This window comes from Tupaia chinensis, unplaced genomic scaffold (genome assembly GCF_000334495.1).
Source record: "Tupaia chinensis unplaced genomic scaffold, TupChi_1.0 Scaffold145592_1, whole genome shotgun sequence".
Taxonomy (NCBI): domain Eukaryota; kingdom Metazoa; phylum Chordata; class Mammalia; order Scandentia; family Tupaiidae; genus Tupaia; species Tupaia belangeri.
In genome coordinates, this window is record NW_006205449.1 from 1,302,523 (window position 1) to 1,324,113 (window position 21,591).

The 21,591-nt window shown below is 42.4% G+C and overlaps 1 protein-coding gene across 2 annotated transcripts in view; it reads right to left on the reverse strand.

The window, feature by feature from the left end:
- The window catches only part of ZNF407 (zinc finger protein 407), a 553,482-nt gene that overhangs the window by 179,424 nt on the left and 352,467 nt on the right, over positions 1-21,591 (reverse strand). For both annotated transcript variants that reach the window (XM_006168115.3, XM_027768125.1), the window contains exon 7: positions 18,659-18,779. In XM_006168115.3, the coding sequence (XP_006168177.1) occupies positions 18,659-18,779 (121 nt within the window). The remainder of the gene's footprint in view (positions 1-18,658; positions 18,780-21,591) is intronic.

Sequence of the window (21,591 nt, forward strand, 5' to 3'; positions counted from 1 at the left end):
TTGGTCCCAACACCACGAAGAGAGGCCAGGCTTCCAGACGCCGTGTCTGAAAGGAGGGCCAGTGTCCCCCTAAATATCGCTCTGCTTTATGTGGGTAATCTTTGGTTACAAGAAAAGTCCACTTTCCTAAGTGTACAGTTTTAATTTTTAATATAAATTGATTCAGCATATGTTTAGCGTCTACTACACGTGAAGACACATAAAAATGGGCCGACGTGGTTATTTCTGCAAAGGAAACATGGTCTGGTAGGAAAGTGTCTCCGGGAGAACAGGGCTGGGCTGCGTTTCATCAAAGGGAACGTCAGGAAATTCTGAAACGCAGCTGAAAACCCACACGCCTACTTACGGTATTGTTGCACCTCCCCTTGGGTGACTCTCCTCCTACTGGCCGACAGTTACTAATAATATAATTATTAATACAAGACCTGCTTTCTACGCTATTTGAGACACTTTCGTAACTGGTTCTGAGCACTACTGACACTGGTACGTGTCTGTGGATGTGCCTCTGCCTCTAGTATTGGATCACTCGAGGTCGCTGACAAGGTCACTGACACGGTCACAGGGGCCCCTTCTGCTCCCGCAAGGATGCCCGGCTCCCACATGCGTGCACCTTCCACGCCTCTGATGTCCCTTCCATCAGGTCGCTGCTCTGTCCCAGGCTCTGCTCTGGGCATGCACCCCACCACGAGAAGAAGCACTTCCAATCTAAAGACCTCCCGTCCACCTCCCACTCTACCAAGGAGCAACGAAAGCCGCGAGGACGGAACGATGGGAAGGGATATGGGGCTTTTTCTGCTGAGAACCCAAATGACTTCTTTAGAATTTCATGTGGCAAGAACAGCCCCCCTTTGTGATGTAAACACGAGGCCAGAGGTGGACCACTGTCCATGTCCCACGAAGGCCCTAGAGAACATCAGTGTCCCTGTGATCCTTCCCCTGTAGCAACAAAGTGAAAAACACACGTCCTCACCTGCTTCTCCTCACACACTGACACACTATCATTAGGAAGGAGAACAGAAAGCAACTGCGGTGAGAAAGGAGCTGCCATCCGGCAAGGCTCGGTGCTCGCGTACGTATGGCAGTCGGCAATTACTACAGCCTCCGTCCAGGGAAACACGGACCTCAGCGTGATGCTGCTGGGGCTGTGGGCAAAGGCCCCGTTGCCAATGAAGTTGGCATTTTTGGTGAAGCAAAATCATGCATGTCTCCGACTGGGGGTTCTGAGAGTCTTTAATACGCTGATCGTTGAGTCTGCAAGGGGAGTCCACGCAGCAGCACACAGTAGGCTCCCGAACTTCCGGACTACAGAAACAGTTTTCAAGGCTGAACTAACAGTACTGCTTGATGTGTGGAGTGTGGTGAAAATCAGAACGCTGAACTAGAACTATGCATTTTCTGTCCTCCTGTTAATCTTCTGCCCGGAGAGCAATTGCTGCTGGTAGGAATTTTTTCCACCATTATCCTGGATCTTTGAAGCAGAGAGACATCTCCTTCCCCGGCAACTCTTCAGTGTTCTCATTTTTTCTCTTATAAAATAGGTTTATTTTCTTTCCATTTCTGTTTTTTTGTTTGTTTGATTGGTTGGTTTTTTTGTTTGTTTTTTTAAGAGGTTTTTACTACAGGGCATGTGCGCTCACCAGAAAGCAAGAAATCACCCCCCCAGGGGGGATGGCCACACCACAATCCCTTTCCTTCCATTCTCCTCTCGGGACCCTGGGCATGCACACACACGCGCCTGGCATGAGTTTGAGTTTAAGCCACTGGGTCTGGGACTCTAACTGCGGTCGACTACATGGGAGTCCAGCAACATAGCCATTATGCCAACTGCTGGTCCCATCTTTCCATTTCTGTAATGAGCTGGGCTTTGCAAAGCGAGACGCTGTAAACCAGGAAAGCCAGGTGGATATGCAGCCTTGTGAGGGGCAGGAGAGGGGACCTCACTGAACTAAGGCGTAGCCCTCTCAGACTCTGAATTCCCAGAATCCTTACACATTCTATTTTGAAGAGAGGCCATGCAGGCCGGAACGGCCTACAGAAACATACAAACAAAAGGGACAGGAACCATATAAAATGATGTGCTCTCAACTCAGCCTGAAGCACGTCACATGTTGGGGCACTGGAAAAATCATGGCTCATTTTTGCAAAGAAAAACAGAAAAGTATGTCACTACATTTCCAATGACCCAACAGAAAAAGATTATTTTACCAATCACGTAATTTTAATATCTATGTGTGTGTGTGTGTGTGGGGGGGGTGTTTGTGACTGCAGCTTTCTCATTGAAAGTTTTTCAGATTATGATAATAAATAAATTTTTTTAAGAAGTTTTTCAAAGTTAAGGTGGTATAAGTATGTTTCAAAATCTCTCTCCTAGTCTAGGCCAGAAGTTGGGATGATCTCCTAATAGCTCAGAGGAAAAGAAAAAGGCGGGATCTAACAGAACAGCTCACAGGAGAGTGCGGTCAGGGCTAGCCTGGCTGCCCGAGCACGGAAATCCCCACGTGTTCACAGACTCACAGCCTGCTGGGGTGGGGTGGGGCTGCCGTAAAGGAAACAAAAGGGACAGGAACCATATAAAATGATGTGCTCTCAACTCAGCCTGAAGCACGTCACATGTTGGGGCACTGGAAAAATCATGGCTCATTTTTGCAAAGAAAAACAGAAAAGTATGTCACTACATTTCCAATGACCCAACAGAAAAAGATTATTTTACCAATCACGTAATTTTAAATATCTATGTTGTGTGTGTGTGTGTGGGGGGGTGTTTGTGACTGCAGCTTTCTCATTGAAAGTTTTTCAGATTATGATAATAAATAAATTTTTTTAAGAAGTTTTTCAAAGTTAAGGTGGTATAAGTATGTTTCAAAATCTCTCTCCTAGTCTAGGCCAGAAGTTGGGATGATCTCCTAATAGCTCAGAGGAAAAGAAAAAGGCGGGATCTAACAGAACAGCTCACAGGAGAGTGCGGTCAGGGCTAGCCTGGCTGCCCGAGCACGGAAATCCCCACGTGTTCACAGACTCACAGCCTGCTGGGGTGGGGTGGGGCTGCCGTAAAGTCTTAAATACTACTCAAGTGGCTGCAAGGAGACCCATCCTTCCCACCTGGTACATGGCTGCGATTGGCGGGGACCCACCCAATGGAGGGCTATAGTGAGGAGGCCGAGAAATCATAAGACAGAAAGGTTATTTCCTGACTCCTCACTCAAATATTTATACTCCAGGGCCCAAGACACAGCGAAGTCACTCATCTTTGAAAAGTCTTTAGAAAGAACCTCTCCCCAGCTTTACCTGCATACCTGACAAAGCTCTCTCAATTTACCTTGGTCAAAAACTGGAATTAAATGCATACTTTAAAATTGTATGGAGTACGACCGAGGAAATGTAAACCTTGTATAATTCTGAAGTTAGGTCATTACCTGTGCAGGAAAAAGTAATAGGCAAGAGTAACGGAGAGTGAGGAACCACCGAGTTATTTTAATAATCTATGTCCACTTGGAAAAAAATGCTCCATGTAATCCATTTAAAAATAATAACTGGTTCATTTCAGTCCCTGCACACAATGCTTCCCTTTGTCCCTTGTAAGTCTCTCAAATGTCTTATTTTAAAGGAATATATAGTACTCCCGGAAGACGTTTTCCCATTTCTATTCTCTCCGACTCCTGCGAGCCCTTGTTCTGTGTGATAAGGCAATCTCCTCCGGGATCTGAGCTGTGTAGTTTCGCACCACGAGTGACAAGGACTCGACTTGAATAACTGCTGTGCGCAGGTTGTAATTATGTCAGCTGGAGTGTTGAACAAGGGGACTGATTAATGTACACCCCGGCCCAGGCGCAGGCCCTATCAAAACCTGCGCGCAGGCCAGCAGTGGGGACGGGTTAAAGCAGAAAGACAAAACACGCTGTATCGTCCATGATAGATGAATTGCTCCAACAGTCTTCAGGCAGATGTTCCAGGACAGTATAATATACAATTACTCTGCCTTATCACCTTCCCAGGGACAATAAAGCTCCCTCCTTCTATAGCTCATGTGAGTGAAGGCAAAATTAGTTTCACTTTTACAACACTGACTCACTTATCATGTCGGCTTGATTGTGCTTTTACAGCTAAAGAAAACATATATTCCACTTTTAAACAAACGAAAAACCCTTAAAAATAAAACTGAAACCTTGTTCTGTCTCTTGGATCGGAGCATACAGTGCTCTAAAAGACCGTTTTGTTAAGAAGGGATGCGAGGACGGTAATAATCCATGCGTGTGCACATACAGTTTAAAACAAGTATGTTTAGACAGCTCAGGGAGTGCTGGTTGGATTGGGTAATCACTGCATTCGTAAGACCGTTTTTCAAAGGCCATAGAGAAATCATTAATTGGAAGGCACACGTAATTAAAACAATGTATGTGCGGACACTGTCCATGTGTTTCCCAGGCACGGCCCCATGGCTCCTTGAGTCTGAGGACACATTCTGATGACAAACTTACTCACTGAGCCAGGCCCACGCAGAGGCTCTGGGTCTCTTCTCCCTGAGAAAGCTACGTTAGCCTGGGAAAAGGAGACTTCCCCGCATTCTCACAAAACACCGTCACCACAGCTCGAACTAATGGCAGCACCATGGTGCTCACTTCTACCACCTTTCCTTCTAGGGACAGAAACGGGGTCCCAAATTTGCAAGATGTACGAAACACAGTGGCCTCAATTTGCACAGTGAGATATGCTTTTCATTTTTAGAGATGAAATTCAACAAGCTAACCCCAAGAAGTGAGATGCAGCCCTAACAACCCTGTGGTAACCATAACTTAGAACATACCAAAGCAGCAAAGATTCCAACAGAGTCAAAGGAAACCCACAGCAGCATCGCCAAACTGTGGGGCAGGATAGATGCCTTAGTCCCACCGCTTAGTGGTTTAGAACAACTACACGACACTCGGTGGTTACAATGCACCCTACAACAGGGAAACAGACCACGTCCCTATCTCGCCCTAGGGGTGACGTATTTGCTTTCTCACTCCATATCACACACCCCAACTCCAACACTGACCTGATCTTTATTATCACATCTCTCTCGGTAGGACACACTCCAGGAGAGTTATATATTTCTAGAAAGATGGCAATTTGAAGACGGTCAAGGTCAACCTCAAATAGTCTTCAACAGAAGTTGCAGCACAAAGAACACAGAAAATGTAATTAAGTTCATGACTGATGAAAGTGTCATACGATGTCTGTAATTAACTTGGAAAGAGCCAAACAAACAAAAGGTAGGTGGAAGGGCTCAGACGGGCTGTGAGTGCATGCAGGGCGGGTGCCCTCACGGTCAACGCCTGGGTGCTCCTCCGTGGCCTGATGATGTCATCAGTGTCCAGTTAGATTTACTGAGCTCAGGAAACCTGAGACATGAGCAAAAACCGTTTCGAACTAGTCAAAGAAATGCCATGTTTTAAAGGACTACATATACAACAACTGTTCGTTACATGATTACACTGAGTTTTAGCTATTAACAAGCGAATTTTTAAATTAAGGCCAAGTTAAAGCAATATAGGCTTTTGTGGAAATTCTTTATACACAGCAAACATACCCAGATGTTTGGCTCTACATGTGACTGTGCTGCGGGCAGGGGAGTCAGGGTAACTACACCATCTCTGTTTTCCTGAGTTTGAAACCTTGGCTACAATGAAGATGAATGGCGGCGCTGTGCAGTCCTCAGAGGTGGGGCCACTGTCACGGCAGCTGCCCAAGACCACTGAGCAGCTCAGGCCACCGCACTCCCTCTGAGAAGGGTAGAAAACCTGGCAGCAGGGCCCCAAGCTCGGCAAGCCCTGGCCGCACTCACGTGGCCCGGCCAGCTGGGTACTCAGGTGTCACCGTTACGGTCCGCTGGCTCTGTTTCCCCTGGCATGTGAGCACTGCAGTAAAACTGACCAACAAGTGGCAGCAAACGCAGGCTGTGCGCGCCCACGCATCTGCCCTCCGGGTGCCGTGACCTCTGCTTCCTTTGCCCCAGTGATCCTGCAGAGCAGCCTCAAGGCAGTGTCTGCAGAGACCAGTCGTCAGCTCTGCCCAAGCTCCTGGCTTCTGGTCTCGGCAATTTACTCCAGCTCGTCCCCACGTCAGCCAGAGACTCTTGGTGGCTGGGACTGGGGACCGCACTTGCCTGTCCCACTGGATTCCAGGCATGGCTGCCGCTCTCTGCTCGAAGGGGAACACCTCTGTGGAGGTCCCTCCTGTTCCTGGGAGCTCCGTCTCTCCTATACTGGCGATTCGCCCCTCTGTTCTTTTCAGAGAAATTCAACTTCGCTGATGCCTCGAGTCCCCATGGATTAGTACTGACCTGTGCACCTACTGACATGCTCCCACTCGGTGTCCACTGGGCACCTCCAAGTTGACACACCCCAGCCCACACTCCTAGAGGGCATTCCTCTCCAGGACAGGCACCTTCATCTACCAGTAACTGAGTCACCCTGCCTAGACTGAGGCCTGCAGCTTTCGGACCTCCCCTCAACACGCTCACCCGACAGCATGCCCCTGCCCCTCGTTCTGCCTCAACGAGCATTGGGAATAATTTACTTGGAGTGAGCAAAACGAGCAAAAGGTGTGTCTACCACTCGAAGTCAGGTAAGCAAATGTTTTGGGAAACACTCATTTTAAATATAGCCCTATAATTTGTGACAACATTTCTGTGATTTGTTTAAACAATTTTGCTAATGCCTCAGGGTTTTCCTAAGGTCAGTAAGCCGAACAAGCCACTGCCTCTCCCAGAATCTGCCTCTCCCACCCTCTGCTACAGCTTTAGCGTTAAGTCAGGCACTTTCTATTCCCTGCCTGTGTGTCTGCGACCATCTTTCAAAGGACTGCATCTCCTTTGCATTCCTGGCTCAGCATTTGCCAGGCCACTGATCTTCACCAGGTATGAGCCTGGTCAGCATTTTCCACTGGCCGTCCACTGCCTCTGGAGTCAATCTCAGACCACCCCGTGGACCGTGGTGAAAAGTCCACACATACTTCTTCATTTTTTTTAAAGTTTATTTATTTCTTCAGAGAGGGAGACGGAGAGAGAGAGAGAAAGAGGGGGATACAGAGGCAGGCCTAACAGGTTCATCACACGGGGACCTCCCTAGCCTTGGGCAGCCAGGACCGAGTTCCTAAAAGTGCCCAGCAAGCACAGGGAGGCCACAGCACACGCGCCGGGGCCTGCCCACATGGCGTCGGCATGGCCACTGAGCCACGCTGGCTGCCCACACAGGCGTCGTCTTTCATCACATAACCTCACATGCCACATGATCCAGGTCCGCTAGGGTACAAGCATAACCTCACCTCAGAGGAAGTGTAATTTGGGAGTGGAAAGTGGAAGAGTCTTACTTTTCACTGAGATGAAACCTATCTGAGTATTTAGGCTTTTCCCCTCAAGAATCCAGTCCAAGATGCTAAATGGCTTACTTAAACACAAACACTCAAAATTTACCACATTTTCTCTCAATATAAAGTATTTTTTTAACCTTTCATACATGTGCTAAAGTTGTAATTTAAAATAAAGAAACAAAATATATTGAGGAGAGAGAGCCAAGTAAAGTTAATCAGCACACGCTCACAACAGGCGCGGTGAGAGCTCTCCCGTGGGTGCCGTGGCTGATAAAAAAGGCACGAAATGAGGGACTAGGCTTGCTTAATAACATCCAAACCAAAATAATTAAGAAGAAAGAATTAAAGTGTAAGGAGAAGGACTAATTCCAGGTTAAAATTCCCGGTAGGAACAAGTATTGCGTTACACATTATGTTACTGAATACGAGGTTCTAGTTCCCTTGAATTATGGTCCACTTGCAGCTCTGCAGTAAGGACAGCATCATACTGATTTACCAAAAAAAAAAATCAGTTATCATTCTTTTTCTAGAACTTTTTCCAAATGTAGTAAGTAGAAAAATATAAACGGGGAAAAGCCAACAGAGTCTGTGCGACACTTCACTGAAGAGGAAAAGGTGTGGAATCTCCGGAAGACATAGTACTGTCTTCACAGAAGTCTTACGGAACGGCCACAACGCGCCCTGCCCCACAGAGGCGGCCTCTCATCCCCGAAGGGGCACTACCATGTCAGCAGACGCGCTCACAGACGAGGCTAGTCCAACTTGCCCTCCTCATAAAAACCACTGGGCCACCATTTTCTAAATGTGCCTGTTTTTCTTTCTCCCACAATTTCTGTAGAGACTCCAGAGAGGCAGTATTTCAGAATAGGCTGAAAAACTAAGGCGCTGAAAACAAAACGAAGTCACTAGGATCTTGGACTCCTGATTTTGAATTAATGACAACTGGCCAAACGAACGACTACACCTCAGTGTTATTCTGCCTTGCTGTGTTATCTTCTCTCAGATCCATATCTGAGGTTTAACGCAACCAAACACTGGTAGGGAGAGCAGGACATTCTACGGATATTGTCAGTCAATATGGCCCTCCTGGCAATTACACTGTTTTCCTAATAAGCTGCTCCGTGCGAGCGTCTACTTCTAGCTGATAAAGATAGTTACATAGTAAAGTGTTGTGTTGTGTGATAATAGCTCTAGTGTCTGAGGAATAAGTTATTATGCAAGAGACGATTGCCCAAAAAATATTTTCTATTTTTTTTTCATCTCTAAGGCCTTACTTTCTACCACAATATATACAGATATATCTAACTACCACCCAAGGGACTGTCCATAGTAATTCCTTGTAGAAAGACCATCCCCAAAGATAGATTTGGTCCTTCTATAATGACTGGAGTTGGGATTCAACAACAGCAGGTTAAATAAACATGTTTATCTAGATTCTACTTTAAGAGATAGCACAGGGAATGTATGGTCACTTTGTGTAAAAATGGCTCTTCTAATTAATCTGTGATCTCAGTGCCTCTTTTGGCTACATCAACAAACAAGACAACTTCTTACACCAATAAACAAAAAGCAGTATCTTGGATTCTTCTCCTTTTGAAGACATCTAAACGAATGTGTCATTTTTAATGCTATGGAATCTGTTTTCAGGTCTACAAGATTCGTTACGAAGAGAAGCATTTTATTAGATTAAAATTTACCGGCACTAAGTCAAGGCCTGACCCAGTGCCTGTGCCGTGGCAGCACTCGGCCGGCTCTGCTGAAACAAACGTTTACAGTCGACCTGCGCCTGCGTGATGGTGCAGGAAGAAAGGACTGAATAAAACGAGACACGCGTAAGAGTAACGCTACACAAAAACATACAAAGCCAATCAAAAGCACGACTGGAAGTAATGAGACGAAATTCACTAATAAAGTGAGGACGGAAAATCCGGAAATATTTTACTTATGAAGAACTCCATTTCAGATATGTTCTAGAGGACAGATACATTAGACGCAAACAGACTAAACATACACAACTTTCATACTTCAGTGAGGAAGACATGAAAGCATGAGGATACTGGTTTCAGCTATTTCCTCAAAAAGTCTCAATCTAAACTTACCAGAAACATCTACTCCACATGAAGAGAGTACAGCTCCGTACGGCATCATCTCGACCCCGCTAGGAGACCCATGTATGAGGATTCATGCTTGCCAGGAACCAAACCTGCTTGGCACAGCAGCCGCGACACTGGCATCTACCTGTGCCTCGCAGAACCGTGTGAAGGCAGCAGGCAGGAAGGGGCTCTGACCAGGAGCAAGTACTACACACCCCACATAGTGGGCACATCTGTTTTGCAGAAGATATGCATCACAAATTGAAAAGGGCCTTGGAACCATCATTGTCCTACGACAAGTCTGGAAAGCATCTTGACATTTAGGTTTGGAAATGAATCTTCCGCCCTGGTACATTTGGAGTTTTTATTCCACTAACAATATTAACAGTTGCAATAGAGTAAAATATAAAGAGAGAGAGACTTGAGATAAATGAAATAATGAAATAGCATGGACTGGTACTTTATATGACAAAAACAGATTTGATTTAAAGTCTGTTCTGATCTAATGAGGCTTGTGGCATCAATCAAGTTGCTTTAAATATAAATTATATCTAATATTCTAGATATACCATTTTGATCATTTTTGTATTGTGCTTTCATTTTTGAGACCTTCAAAATCACCCCAAAAGATATAAATGCTACCTCGGAATCTTCGGAAAAAGAAATTGTGTGCTGTTCATTTCAGTATGTACAATTGCACTTCTCTCTCTCGGTATATATGATGTACTGTTACAAGGACAAAGATCTATTTTTTGTCATTGTCACTATTCAGGAGCAAATCCAAGCTTGTTCTATCCACTGCTTCTCCTGGAACAACCTATGAACCTGCACAGGAAGCCAAAGGAAAATTGAAACTCTCTGAAGAGATTATCCAAAAGGAGAAAATTATCCCCTGTGGAGTTCGTCTCCCTAACTCAGGACGCTGCCAGAACAAATGGGAGACGGGCACAATGAGTCCCAGTGTACATTACAGTCTTCATGCTAGGTAGCCAAGGTTTCTTATTTAATTAAGTACAGTAAACATAAAATGCTCATAGAACAAAACTGTATAAAAATGCATAATAGCCATGACTCAAAAACAGGTTTTATAACTAAGATATCGCATAGAACTATGTTTTAAATTAATATTAACTTTCTGGAAGAACACATAAAGATTGCAAATATTTTTGTTTGTCAAAGCACACTAAGACTTGTCTAATATGCTTCTAACCATATGCAAAGTTAAGACTGAATTCTACTAAATTAAAAATATTTTTTGACAAAAATTTTCTCACATACACACACAAATGATTTCAAATAGTGGTAACAAAAGAAGAAATTCCTCCTCCTCCCGTCACTTGTGTGTGAATGTGCCAAACATGATATCAGATATAATAAATAAATGTTTAGATGAGTAACAAATGCGATATTGGGGAATGTCACAAAAGGTAAGCTCACTTCTAGTTCAGAAATCACTACCTGAGTAATGACGTTACTTCAAATATCCTTAGCCTTCCACTCAAAAAAGAAAGAAAAATTCTCTTGACATCAAAAACCACTTTAATATGTTAATGATTTCCATGGAAAACACTGGCTAACAGCTAAATCAGCCATCTACTAGGAGAAAGCAATATCACTGTATTTTCTACAAGTTCAGCAAAACAATGGAGTGAATCTTATCGTATGAGACAGGAATTGTAGATTTTACTTCTTAATTCTCTGAGACAGATACAGCCTTTCTATTTAGGGTTATGATTTCAAATAATGAATAAAGAAGAAAAAAAATGAAAAACAGAGCGTTTTGCATTTGTTTTAGAAGTGCATCGGGTTAGAAGCATTGTACCAGGACAGCTACGCAGTCATGGGAAAATCTGTCAACCTTAAAGAACATGACGATATCTGGTAACAAAAGAAGAAATTCCTCCTCCTCCCGTCACTTGTGTGTGAATGTGCCAAACATGATATCAGATATAATAAATAAATGTTTAGATGAGTAACAAATGCGATATTGGGGAATGTCACAAAAGGTAAGCTCACTTCTAGTTCAGAAATCACTACCTGAGTAATGACGTTACTTCAAATATCCTTAGCCTTCCACTCAAAAAAGAAAGAAAAATTCTCTTGACATCAAAAACCACTTTAATATGTTAATGATTTCCATGGAAAACACTGGCTAACAGCTAAATCAGCCATCTACTAGGAGAAAGCAATATCACTGTATTTTCTACAAGTTCAGCAAAACAATGGAGTGAATCTTATCGTATGAGACAGGAATTGTAGATTTTACTTCTTAATTCTCTGAGACAGATACAGCCTTTCTATTTAGGGTTATGATTTCAAATAATGAATAAAGAAGAAAAAAAATGAAAAACAGAGCGTTTTGCATTGTTTTAGAAGTGCATCGGGTTAGAAGCATTGTACCAGGACAGCTACGCAGTCATGGGAAAATCTGTCAACCTTAAAGAACATGACGATATCCCAAGTTCAACAAGGGTGCGAGAAATGAATGTAAAACTGGAGAAGAGGCTTGAAATTTGTCTTCTATAATTCATTAAATGACATTTAAAGTGCATTTATTGTAGTTCCCCAAAAAATTCCAAGGAAAAAAGTGGAAGACAACGGGAAGGTATGTTTCACGAAGTCGGAAGGCCAGCTGTGACCGCCTCAGTAAACCATCATTGCCACGTGGAAGACCATTTGAGGAGTGGCATCGAACTCTACGAGGGAGGGATGTCTCGGCTATGAGAAAGGGGACATCCTATTCCACATTAGGGTTTTCCACTCCACCCTCTCAGTGTAGAGGACAGTACATAACAAAGGGAGTAAAATACAGAAAACGTTAGTATAGTAACAAACATAAAGAATTGACTGCAGGGATAGGAAGGAGGATAGGAAAACGTGCTATGAATCTACATTTATGCTTTGAAATTATAATGGATAGTCATTAATGGTGGAAAAGTTTCAGATTAATGATGGAATATACTGATTTGTAATAGATTAGACTTTTGGATATTTTAGACAGTAAAAGCTAAGAAAAGAAGTACATGTTTATATTTAAATAGAATAAGATGTCATTGCCTAAATTAATAATGCAAACTTGAAATATAGCCCCAGGTTCAAAAGACCAATTATAAAATTCTTTTGTAAACAAATCTATAATCACATTTTTCATGAATAATTATAACTACTGGTATTTCTCCACCAATGTTCAACTTATAAAATGAGAAATATATTTTCAAATGAAATTTAAATTAATATTTCAGTTTCTAATGATGGTAACTTACCTGCAAATAAGTGTTAATAATGACAAAAAGAATAATAATGATAGTAATACTCTACAGGGATCATTTTTATCTATCTACATTTAACAAAAATTTAAACAGAAAAAAGCTAATTCAATATTTGAGCAATAAAATATTATAGAAAGATACTAAATAAGATAAATATGATCACATCTTAGGAAATATACGCTCGTCCTAAAGATATTTTAATCTATGATAATAATAAATACTCAAATTTATTTATCTTCTGAAAGAAGGTACTTCGTTTATTAATGTGAGGGAGTTAAGAGTACCCTGTTTTGAGACCAGGAGATGGCGTAATGGTTTTGTCTCTGGACTCCCCCTTAGTCAACCATGGTTCGAGTCCCAGACCCAGTGACTTCAAACACGCCAGACGTGTATGCATAAGTGCCCAAGATCCCAAAAGGAGAATGGAGGAGAAGGGATTGCGACATGGCCATCCCTCCTGGGGGGTGATTTCTCGCTTTCTGTCTCTCTAGCAAGAGCATGCACCCTATGGCAATAATCTCTCTTAAAAATAATTTTTTTAAAAAAGCACCCTGTTTTACGTATTCTTTTCTGTTGAAGAATTATTTAATTTTATTTATAATTATCATTGTAATTTTTTAATTTGCTATAGGGCACATGCATTCCCCTGAAAGAGAGAGAAAGTGATACAGCAAGCCACCAGGTCTGGGACGCAAACCAGGGTCAGTCGTGGGAGTCCTGAGCCTTAACCACCACACCCCCTGCTGGCCCTTGTTCCTCCTATTCTATACAACCAAAACAAACATTCAGAACTTAACTCTGCTCGTTTTAAAATCTTTTTCTTCTCAGGGCCAGCAGGTGGTGTGGTGCTTAAGGACACTGGACTCCCACATGACCGACCATGGTTCGAATCCTGGACCTGACACCTTACTCTCTCACTTTCTCTCTCTCTCACTCTGTTCCTCTCTGGCCAAATTAAAATAACAAAATAAATGGATAAATAACGTAAAATAAAGTAATTTTTTTGAGAGGTTTTTGCTATAGGGTGCATGCGCTTGCCAGAGAGAGAGAGAGAGACAGAGAGACAGAGAGACAGAGAGACAGAAAGCGAGAAATCACCCCCCAGGAGGGATGGCCACATCGCAATCCCTTCTCCTCCATTCTCCTCTCGCGATCTTGGGCACACACACACACGAGCCTGGCGTGAGTTTAAGCCACCAGGTCTGGGACTCGAACCGCGGTCGACTACGTGGGAGTCTAGCAACATACCCATTACGCTAACTGCTGGTCCCAATAAAGTAATTCTTAAAAAAACTTTTTCTCCTCAATAATAAAGCAGAACTATCTTCCAAAGTCCACATTTCATTCGGTCGCTTTCTTCTGAGGTGTTCTCATACAGTCAAATCTAGCTTAACAATGAGGCTGCCTTCTGAGCATAGCTGTATGGGACACACCATGTGCTCCAGATAGGACCCAACCGTACTTGGACTTGCTATTGGCTGGTTACATGGCACATGACTGCATGTGCAAGTTTCTGCTACTCCTGGCCAAGGGTCACATGCCTTTTGCTTACCCGTGAAAGCAAAAGTAACCGTATATACACAGAATGGTAAAAATGGAGGATGAACAGAAAGCATTCCGTATTTACTTTCAATAATAATCAAATGATTTGTGGAAAGCATTCTAGTATTTACTTTCAATAATAATCAAATGATTTGAAAGATTTAAATAAAGATAAAAATTATCCTTTTATCAAGGACACTAAGCATTTCAAAAAGAAATCAGGTGGATATCACTGGATTTAAACATTTTAAGAATTAAATCATAGCAAAGTAATAACATGCTTAGAAAATGCCATCTTCTTTGTGACCCTGTGTCAAACGGAGGTCCAGTACGAATGGGATTCAGCTGGCTCGAATGTTCTAAAGGAAACTGAGGCCATCCCAGGGAGATGACGTGAACAGTAACAAGTGACATGACCTCAACCTTAGCAAAAGCATAATACACACTTCCAATTCAAAGGACCCTGAAATACCACGCAATAAGCCTACGTATACAAAGACTTAGTCTACTGAAGTACAGTACTGACCAGAGAGAAAAATCAGGTCACGGGAGTCATACTTCCAGGCATGGACCGTAAAGAACCACGGTCACGCACAGACACACATAACGTACTGTCAGAGTGCAAACCTGAAAATGACCTGCACAGCTAAAACTTAAATTTGTGCAGTGTGAAGTAACTCGGGCCATGCTGTTTTAAACTTATATTGCAGAGGAGTGATTTCAACATAGGCACTTACTTTATTTTATTTTTTAATTTTAGGTTTTTGCCATGGGGCGCATTTGCTCTCCAGAGAGAGACAGCGGTGGAAAGTGAGAAATCTCCCCCAGGATGGATGGCCACACCGCAATTCCTTCTCCGCTTGGAATTTCAGGCACACACGCACATTCACCCTCTGTGTTTTTTAAGCTGCCATATCCAGGATGCGAACCATAGAGTCAGTTATGTGGCATCCAGTGCCTTGACCAACATATCACCTGATGGCCCAAACTAGGCATTTTAAAATCCCAAAGTACTATACAGCAATTGTCCAGCAATTGCTTTTTGGTTTTAATAAATGTTTAATGACTTCAAAAACTGAAAAAATAAAATTCCATCTCTGCATGTATTGTAAATAAAACTGTAACCTGATACTCAGGACCTCTACCATTTGCAACTACTGCAACAACTCACTTAACAATACCTTGAGATCAAAAGGTTTAGAAAAACCTTACAACCCTGCAGAAATAATCCCCTGAGACGATCGTGAAAACAAGGGTTATCTAGCAAAGTAACTGAGTTTTGTGGTTTTTGTTTTTTGTTTTTGAGAGTTTATTTGCTATAGGGCACATGTGCTTGGTGGAGCGATGAAGAGACAGAGAAGTGACAAATCATTCCCCAGAAGAATGGCCATGCCACAATTCCATCTCTTCCATTCTCCTCTCCAGATTTTGGGCATGCACATACACATGCCCAGCAGAAGTTTCAAATCACTAGGTCTGGGACTAGAACCACAGTCAAATACACAGGAGTCCATGGCCTTGACCACTATGCCACCTGCTGGCCCCTTATGTGTCTCTTAACTAACACTCACAACGATTCATCAAAAATCCATATTTACAAAGAAGGAGGGGACAGCTACAAGAAGCAGAGTAGCTTGGATCCCGCTGTTATAGAGTGCTGAGGTTGAACTCGGCTACACCGGCACGCGCTGAGACCAAGTCAAGACAGAGACAGGCCCGAGACTGACCAGCAGTGACTGACCAGTAGGCCCCAACTTTAACACTTTTTTGCTGTTCTTAGTCTTATTATGCTGTATTTTTATAAGTAAACATTATGTTTAATATATAGTATATAATATTTTAATTAAAAAGTGCACTGATTTTAATTATAAAGTCTATGTATAAGTGGTCAATATAGATCCCTTTATTTTATTTATGGTGTTTTATATATAGAGAGAATAGTTCTGCTGCCTAAAAATAGGTTTGAAAACCATGGTTGTACAGGAGAATGATTATTGACATGGAAAGGATATTATAAATTAATGTAAAAAAAAAGTATAATTTAACCAGAGAGAAAGAAAGGAAAACAAAAAACCCTAAGACAACAAGAAACTTATGCACAGAGCACTAACTAAAAGGATATAATCCTAGGAGCCAAGAATGATAGTTATAATTTTTATAATTTTTAAATTGCTTTTCTGTGTTTTACTGGGAAAACAACTGTAATGTGACCCCCTTACTAAAGAAAGAAAATCAATAAAGTTTATTTTTTTAAAGAAGCCATATTATCATATACCTTAAAATGTCTATGTCACTTCTAATTGGATCACCATTTTACCAAATTTCCAAGAAACACAATCTGTTGTTAAACACAGACAGAATTCATAAAATGTTGAATGAATGAATAATTAATGAATGAAATATATCTGCAATATCTTGGTACTATTCGATGACCTTTCACATAAAACTTAATGCAATAATGTGGCTAATAGAGATTATGGCAATATATTTGCTGAATATACAAGCTACATACACAAGAATACAAAAATTTGCTTTTAAAATAAGGCTTTGGGTTTAATGTTATATTCTAATGTTCAACAAAATTGAAATTTAAAGACACACCCTCGATGTTTCCATGTTGTCAAGTGTGGCAAGAAAAATGGAGATTTTTTTTAAAAGATTTTTGCCACAGGGCACGTGTGCTCACTGAAGAGAGACAAAGAGAGACAGAGAGAGGGAAAGTGTTAAACTAGCCCCAGGGGAGATGGCTTTGCCCACACACGTGTCTGCTGTGATTTTCAAACTACTTGGTCTGGGCTCAGCCATGGTCGGCCAGGTGAGAACTCAGGGCCTTAACCACCATGCTACCTGCTGGACCCACAATGGAGATCTTAGGCTCCAGGGTGCAGAAGGCTCTTACTCCTGAGTGCAGGCTTCCTAGGACAGGTAGCAATTACCTTCCTGCAAACGCATGGGGTCCCTCCGACCACCACGGGTCCCGAACTTACTCTAACGGGATGCACTAACTGCGAGCTGCCCAGTGCACGGCACCTCCCACTACACCCCTCAATGCACGGCACCTCCCGCTACGCCTCTCAACGCCGGTCAGGCCCGAAGAGCGCCCACTGAGTGCCCACATCTCACGCTTTTCTGCACTGAGCCTACCCTGCTGCTTAGTCACTCTGCACGCCGGCCGCCATTCCTCAGCCACTGGGTGCCCAGGAGTAGACCTAATGTCTGACTTCCAAGGTGCCTCCTGCACAGAAATTTTCTACATCCTCTTAAACGAGAGGCTGTGCACCTTTGACTCCACAGTGGAGAGGCGCTTCCCTGTGAGGAATGCTCAGGGCTCAGCGTGATCCTGCTCCTTGTCTTCCCCAGCCTCCTCAGTGAACAGCCGATTCTGCCTTACACTTATTTATTAATACTGGGTCACTTTTACTGCAACATCATTAAAGGCAGGAAATATTTCTTACAGCATCTTCACTAAATGAGTGCTTCATGCATAGGTAAGTTATCATCTACGAGAGAATTTCAAAGTCTGTAGGAAAATAGAATTAAAGTAAGAGTTTATTTTGGTGCCAAAAAAAGGGCAAATTAAAATCCACGCATGTTTTTTTTTTCATAATATGCATTTTACATACTTTTTAATGCGCTAAATAATTAATTGGAGTGGTTCTTTAAGGGACAAAATATAATTATCTATAATTCAGATAACACAAGATTTAAGATATAAATGTTAAGATACAGAAAATGTGGGTCCAGTAGGTGGCATAGTGGTTAAGGCACTGGACCCCCACATGGCTGACTGCAGTCCAAGTCCTGGATCTAGCAGCTTCAAACACGCTAGTTCCATGCGTGTGTGCCCAAAACAAGGAGAAGGGATTGTGGTGCGGTCATACCCCAGGGGGGTTGTTTCTCGCTTTCCCTCTCACTATCTCTCTCTGTCTCTCCAGTGAGTGCGCATTCCCTACAGCAAAAAAAAAAAAAAAAAAAAAACTAAAAAAAAGAGGTCACTATAAAGGTAAATGCATGTTGTAAGTTCACAGAAACCCCAGCTTGACAACACTACCGTGAACCCTACTGTAAACCATGAGCTGCAGCTGGTGAGGGGTCAGCGCAGGTTTATCAGCTGTAATGTGCACCCCCACTCCTACTGACGATGGGGGACACTGCATTTGGTGATGCAGGGGGATAGGTGGAAAATCACTGTACTGGCTTCTCAATTTGGCTGTGCACCTAAAACTGCTCTAAACAATAAAGTCTATTCAACAAAAAGTCACAATTGGGTACTAAAATAAATTCCCAACCTAATTGCAGATTATGCTTGAAGTCTGAAATTCGGGCAAATTAGCAAGCCCTGCTGGTGACTAACGGGACTGCAATCCACCATGGCGGTGCAGTCCCCGTGCCGTGACGGGTGGTTACCTGTAGTCACACCAGGGGCATCGGTAGGGCTTTTCTCCAGTGTGCACGCGCTTGTGTCGAGTCAGATGGGACTGTGTGGTGGAGGCAAAGTTACACTCGTCACACTTGAAAGGTTTCTCTCCTGTAATATAACAAGAGATGTTGGACGTGAATAGTAATAACAACAGGAATGCGGGACAGACCTGCTCCTGCTGAGTTAAGAAAAGCCCTTTTCCATGCAATGTTAAGAATACAGTTCAATGGACTCCACACACTTAGGGTGTTTGAGTATTATTCTCAGAGAGAGAAAATTAGACAATAACATTGATTTTTGTTTTGATATTAGATGCAAGAATACATTATTATATAGTTAAATGTACCTTACGCAAACAAGAATCTAACAAGTACAGTTTAACACTATATTTGAGGTGAATTAACAACCCATATTACACTAGAGCCATTATAAAAGTCTCTGAGTTTGAAACCATGGAAAAGTATAAGAGATATACTTTAAATATATAATGTAAACCTTGCTTTAAGAAGTTCTACAAGTAAAATAAATTACAATTCAGTAAGTTGAGTAAAAGGTACAGAGGACTCAAAGAAATCTTTACAACAGTATTTCATATCACTTTGAGATACACTACCACCCTGTGTGGATATGACATCCATAAATGTATACAGATATTAAACATATATATTTGTAACACCTATTAAATGTAAATGAACATGTTGCCCATGAGGAAGTTCAAGGACATATACAGGACACAAAGATAGTGAAGTAGCATGATTAGTATCTTAAAGAATTTAGTTTATTTGATTCCTTTCTCGCTGTTATCAGTTTTTTAAATTTCCCTAGCTGTATTGGCTAGTGAGCACTTAAAATACGGTTATTTGATTTTAACAAATATAATTTTAAATTTAAAAACGAATACTTGATTCAACTACTAAAAAATGTTTAAATTTAATTAGAACAGCTTGGGAAAGTGAATCCACATTTTCAAAATTTTTCTGGCAAAGATTTAGCCCAACAGCCAGCAGGATGTGTGGAAGTTAACATGGCTGGACCCACATCGCTGTCTCTCTGGTCCAAGTCCTGAACTCGGTGACTTGAAAACCACACAGGGTGTATGTGCACGTGTGCCCCATACCGAGAGAGTGGAGGCGAAGTGAAGTGACTGCAGTGTGGCCATCCCCCCAGCCAGGGGGCGAGAGATTTCTCACTCTCCCTCTCTCTATCTCTGACTTTCTCCTGAATGCACATACGCCCTGAAGCAAATACACAGAGACGGAATTTAGTCTCTAAATTGCTAAGTGAAAAATAACATCAAATTCTAAAATTCCAGTATAAAAAATAATAAAATATCACTAATAATGTTGCATTGATCTCATGTGGAAATTTAGATATGTATGATTAAATTAACTGTATACAAAAAAGATTTCAACTGTTCTGTTTTTCTTTTTGAAATATAGTTACCAAAAAACATGAAATTAGACATGTGTAGCTCATGGTACATTTCAAGTGGACAGTAATTAACTAGAGAAAATCTTACTCTCCTATTCCTATCAAAACAATGAAAGGATAGTAATATTCCTCTAAAGATATTTTCCTCACAAAATTTATGCATCTGAAGAATTAAATTTATAAATATTCAATAACTGACTTGTGACTGCCCATATATTTGTGATAGCTTTTTAAGTACATCTGCTCATCTGGAGAAGACGCAATATCTTGGTATGAAATTACTCTACATCAACCTGGCTAGCAATAAAGCCATATCTGGTCTGAAAATCGGAAGGTTTAGAAATGTGTGTGGGCTTCTCTCAACTTATTTATACGCCTCAAGCCACAGCAGGAACATCTGGCTGACGCAGTCTCATCGGTGGCGTTCGACCTCACTGTGGCGCGGAGTAGGGAGACGGCTCCAGACGGACTTCCTTCCTACCCTGGCCTGGCCGTGTCGCACGTGCCACCTGCTGCAGCCCTTGGCAAGCTCGTGAGAAACAGAGCAGCACACAGAGCGCAACGGGGAACTAAAACGGCCACGACGAAATACGGAAGGCACGCCCTCGGCAGAGTGCTCTCTACCAGTGACCGCTGAGAACGAGCAGCTCACAGGGACCAAGGGGCACACGCAGCCGGCTCTCCCCAGACCCTGACCGGCAGAGAGGGCAGCACACGCAGGACCACCATGGTGACGGCTGGTGACCATGGCAGGACGTTGCCACTGACAGCCTGTCAGGGAGCGGTTCTATTTGACTTTCTCATTACACACACAAAAAAACCACCTTGAACACATACAATTTTATTTGTCAATTATACCTCAATAAAGCCGAAATAAAACAACTGATAATAACGGTTCTCTCTGGGAGGGAAGTGGCTTGGGAACGCAGTATAAGTTCTTATAAAAAAAAAGACAAGCGACTACACACGAGGCAGAGCAAAACTCTATGCGTCGAAAGGAATTTTTGCCTTTTTCAGGCATTCGTTCCTAAGCTAACTCTCATCTATATTACCCCGATAAAGTGGTTACCCAAGGTCTGCTTGAATAATCCTTTGTTCATGGTTCCTAAACGACAGGTCACGTCACTTAACGTGCCACACACAACTCGGGTGTACTGAACTGACTCACACAAATTCCCTCGTGACGGCAGCCTTCGCGACAGCTGGAGGGTCACAACACGGAATACTCACATGGCATGAGCCGAAAGGAAACAGCTCAGTCTCTCCCAGTTCAACACAGAAGATTTTATGCAATGGAACATACATCTATGTCCCATCATAAGACTACCTCAACATGTTCATTTTAAGGACTGAATTTATTAAGTTCATAAATATTCATTGAACTCCAAACCAATATCGAAATTCAGTCTCCATGAAAACCAGAAACACAAAGGCGAGAACTGGTTTGAGTAACATCACACGTATTTTGTTTTTTAAGAGTTTTTTTTTT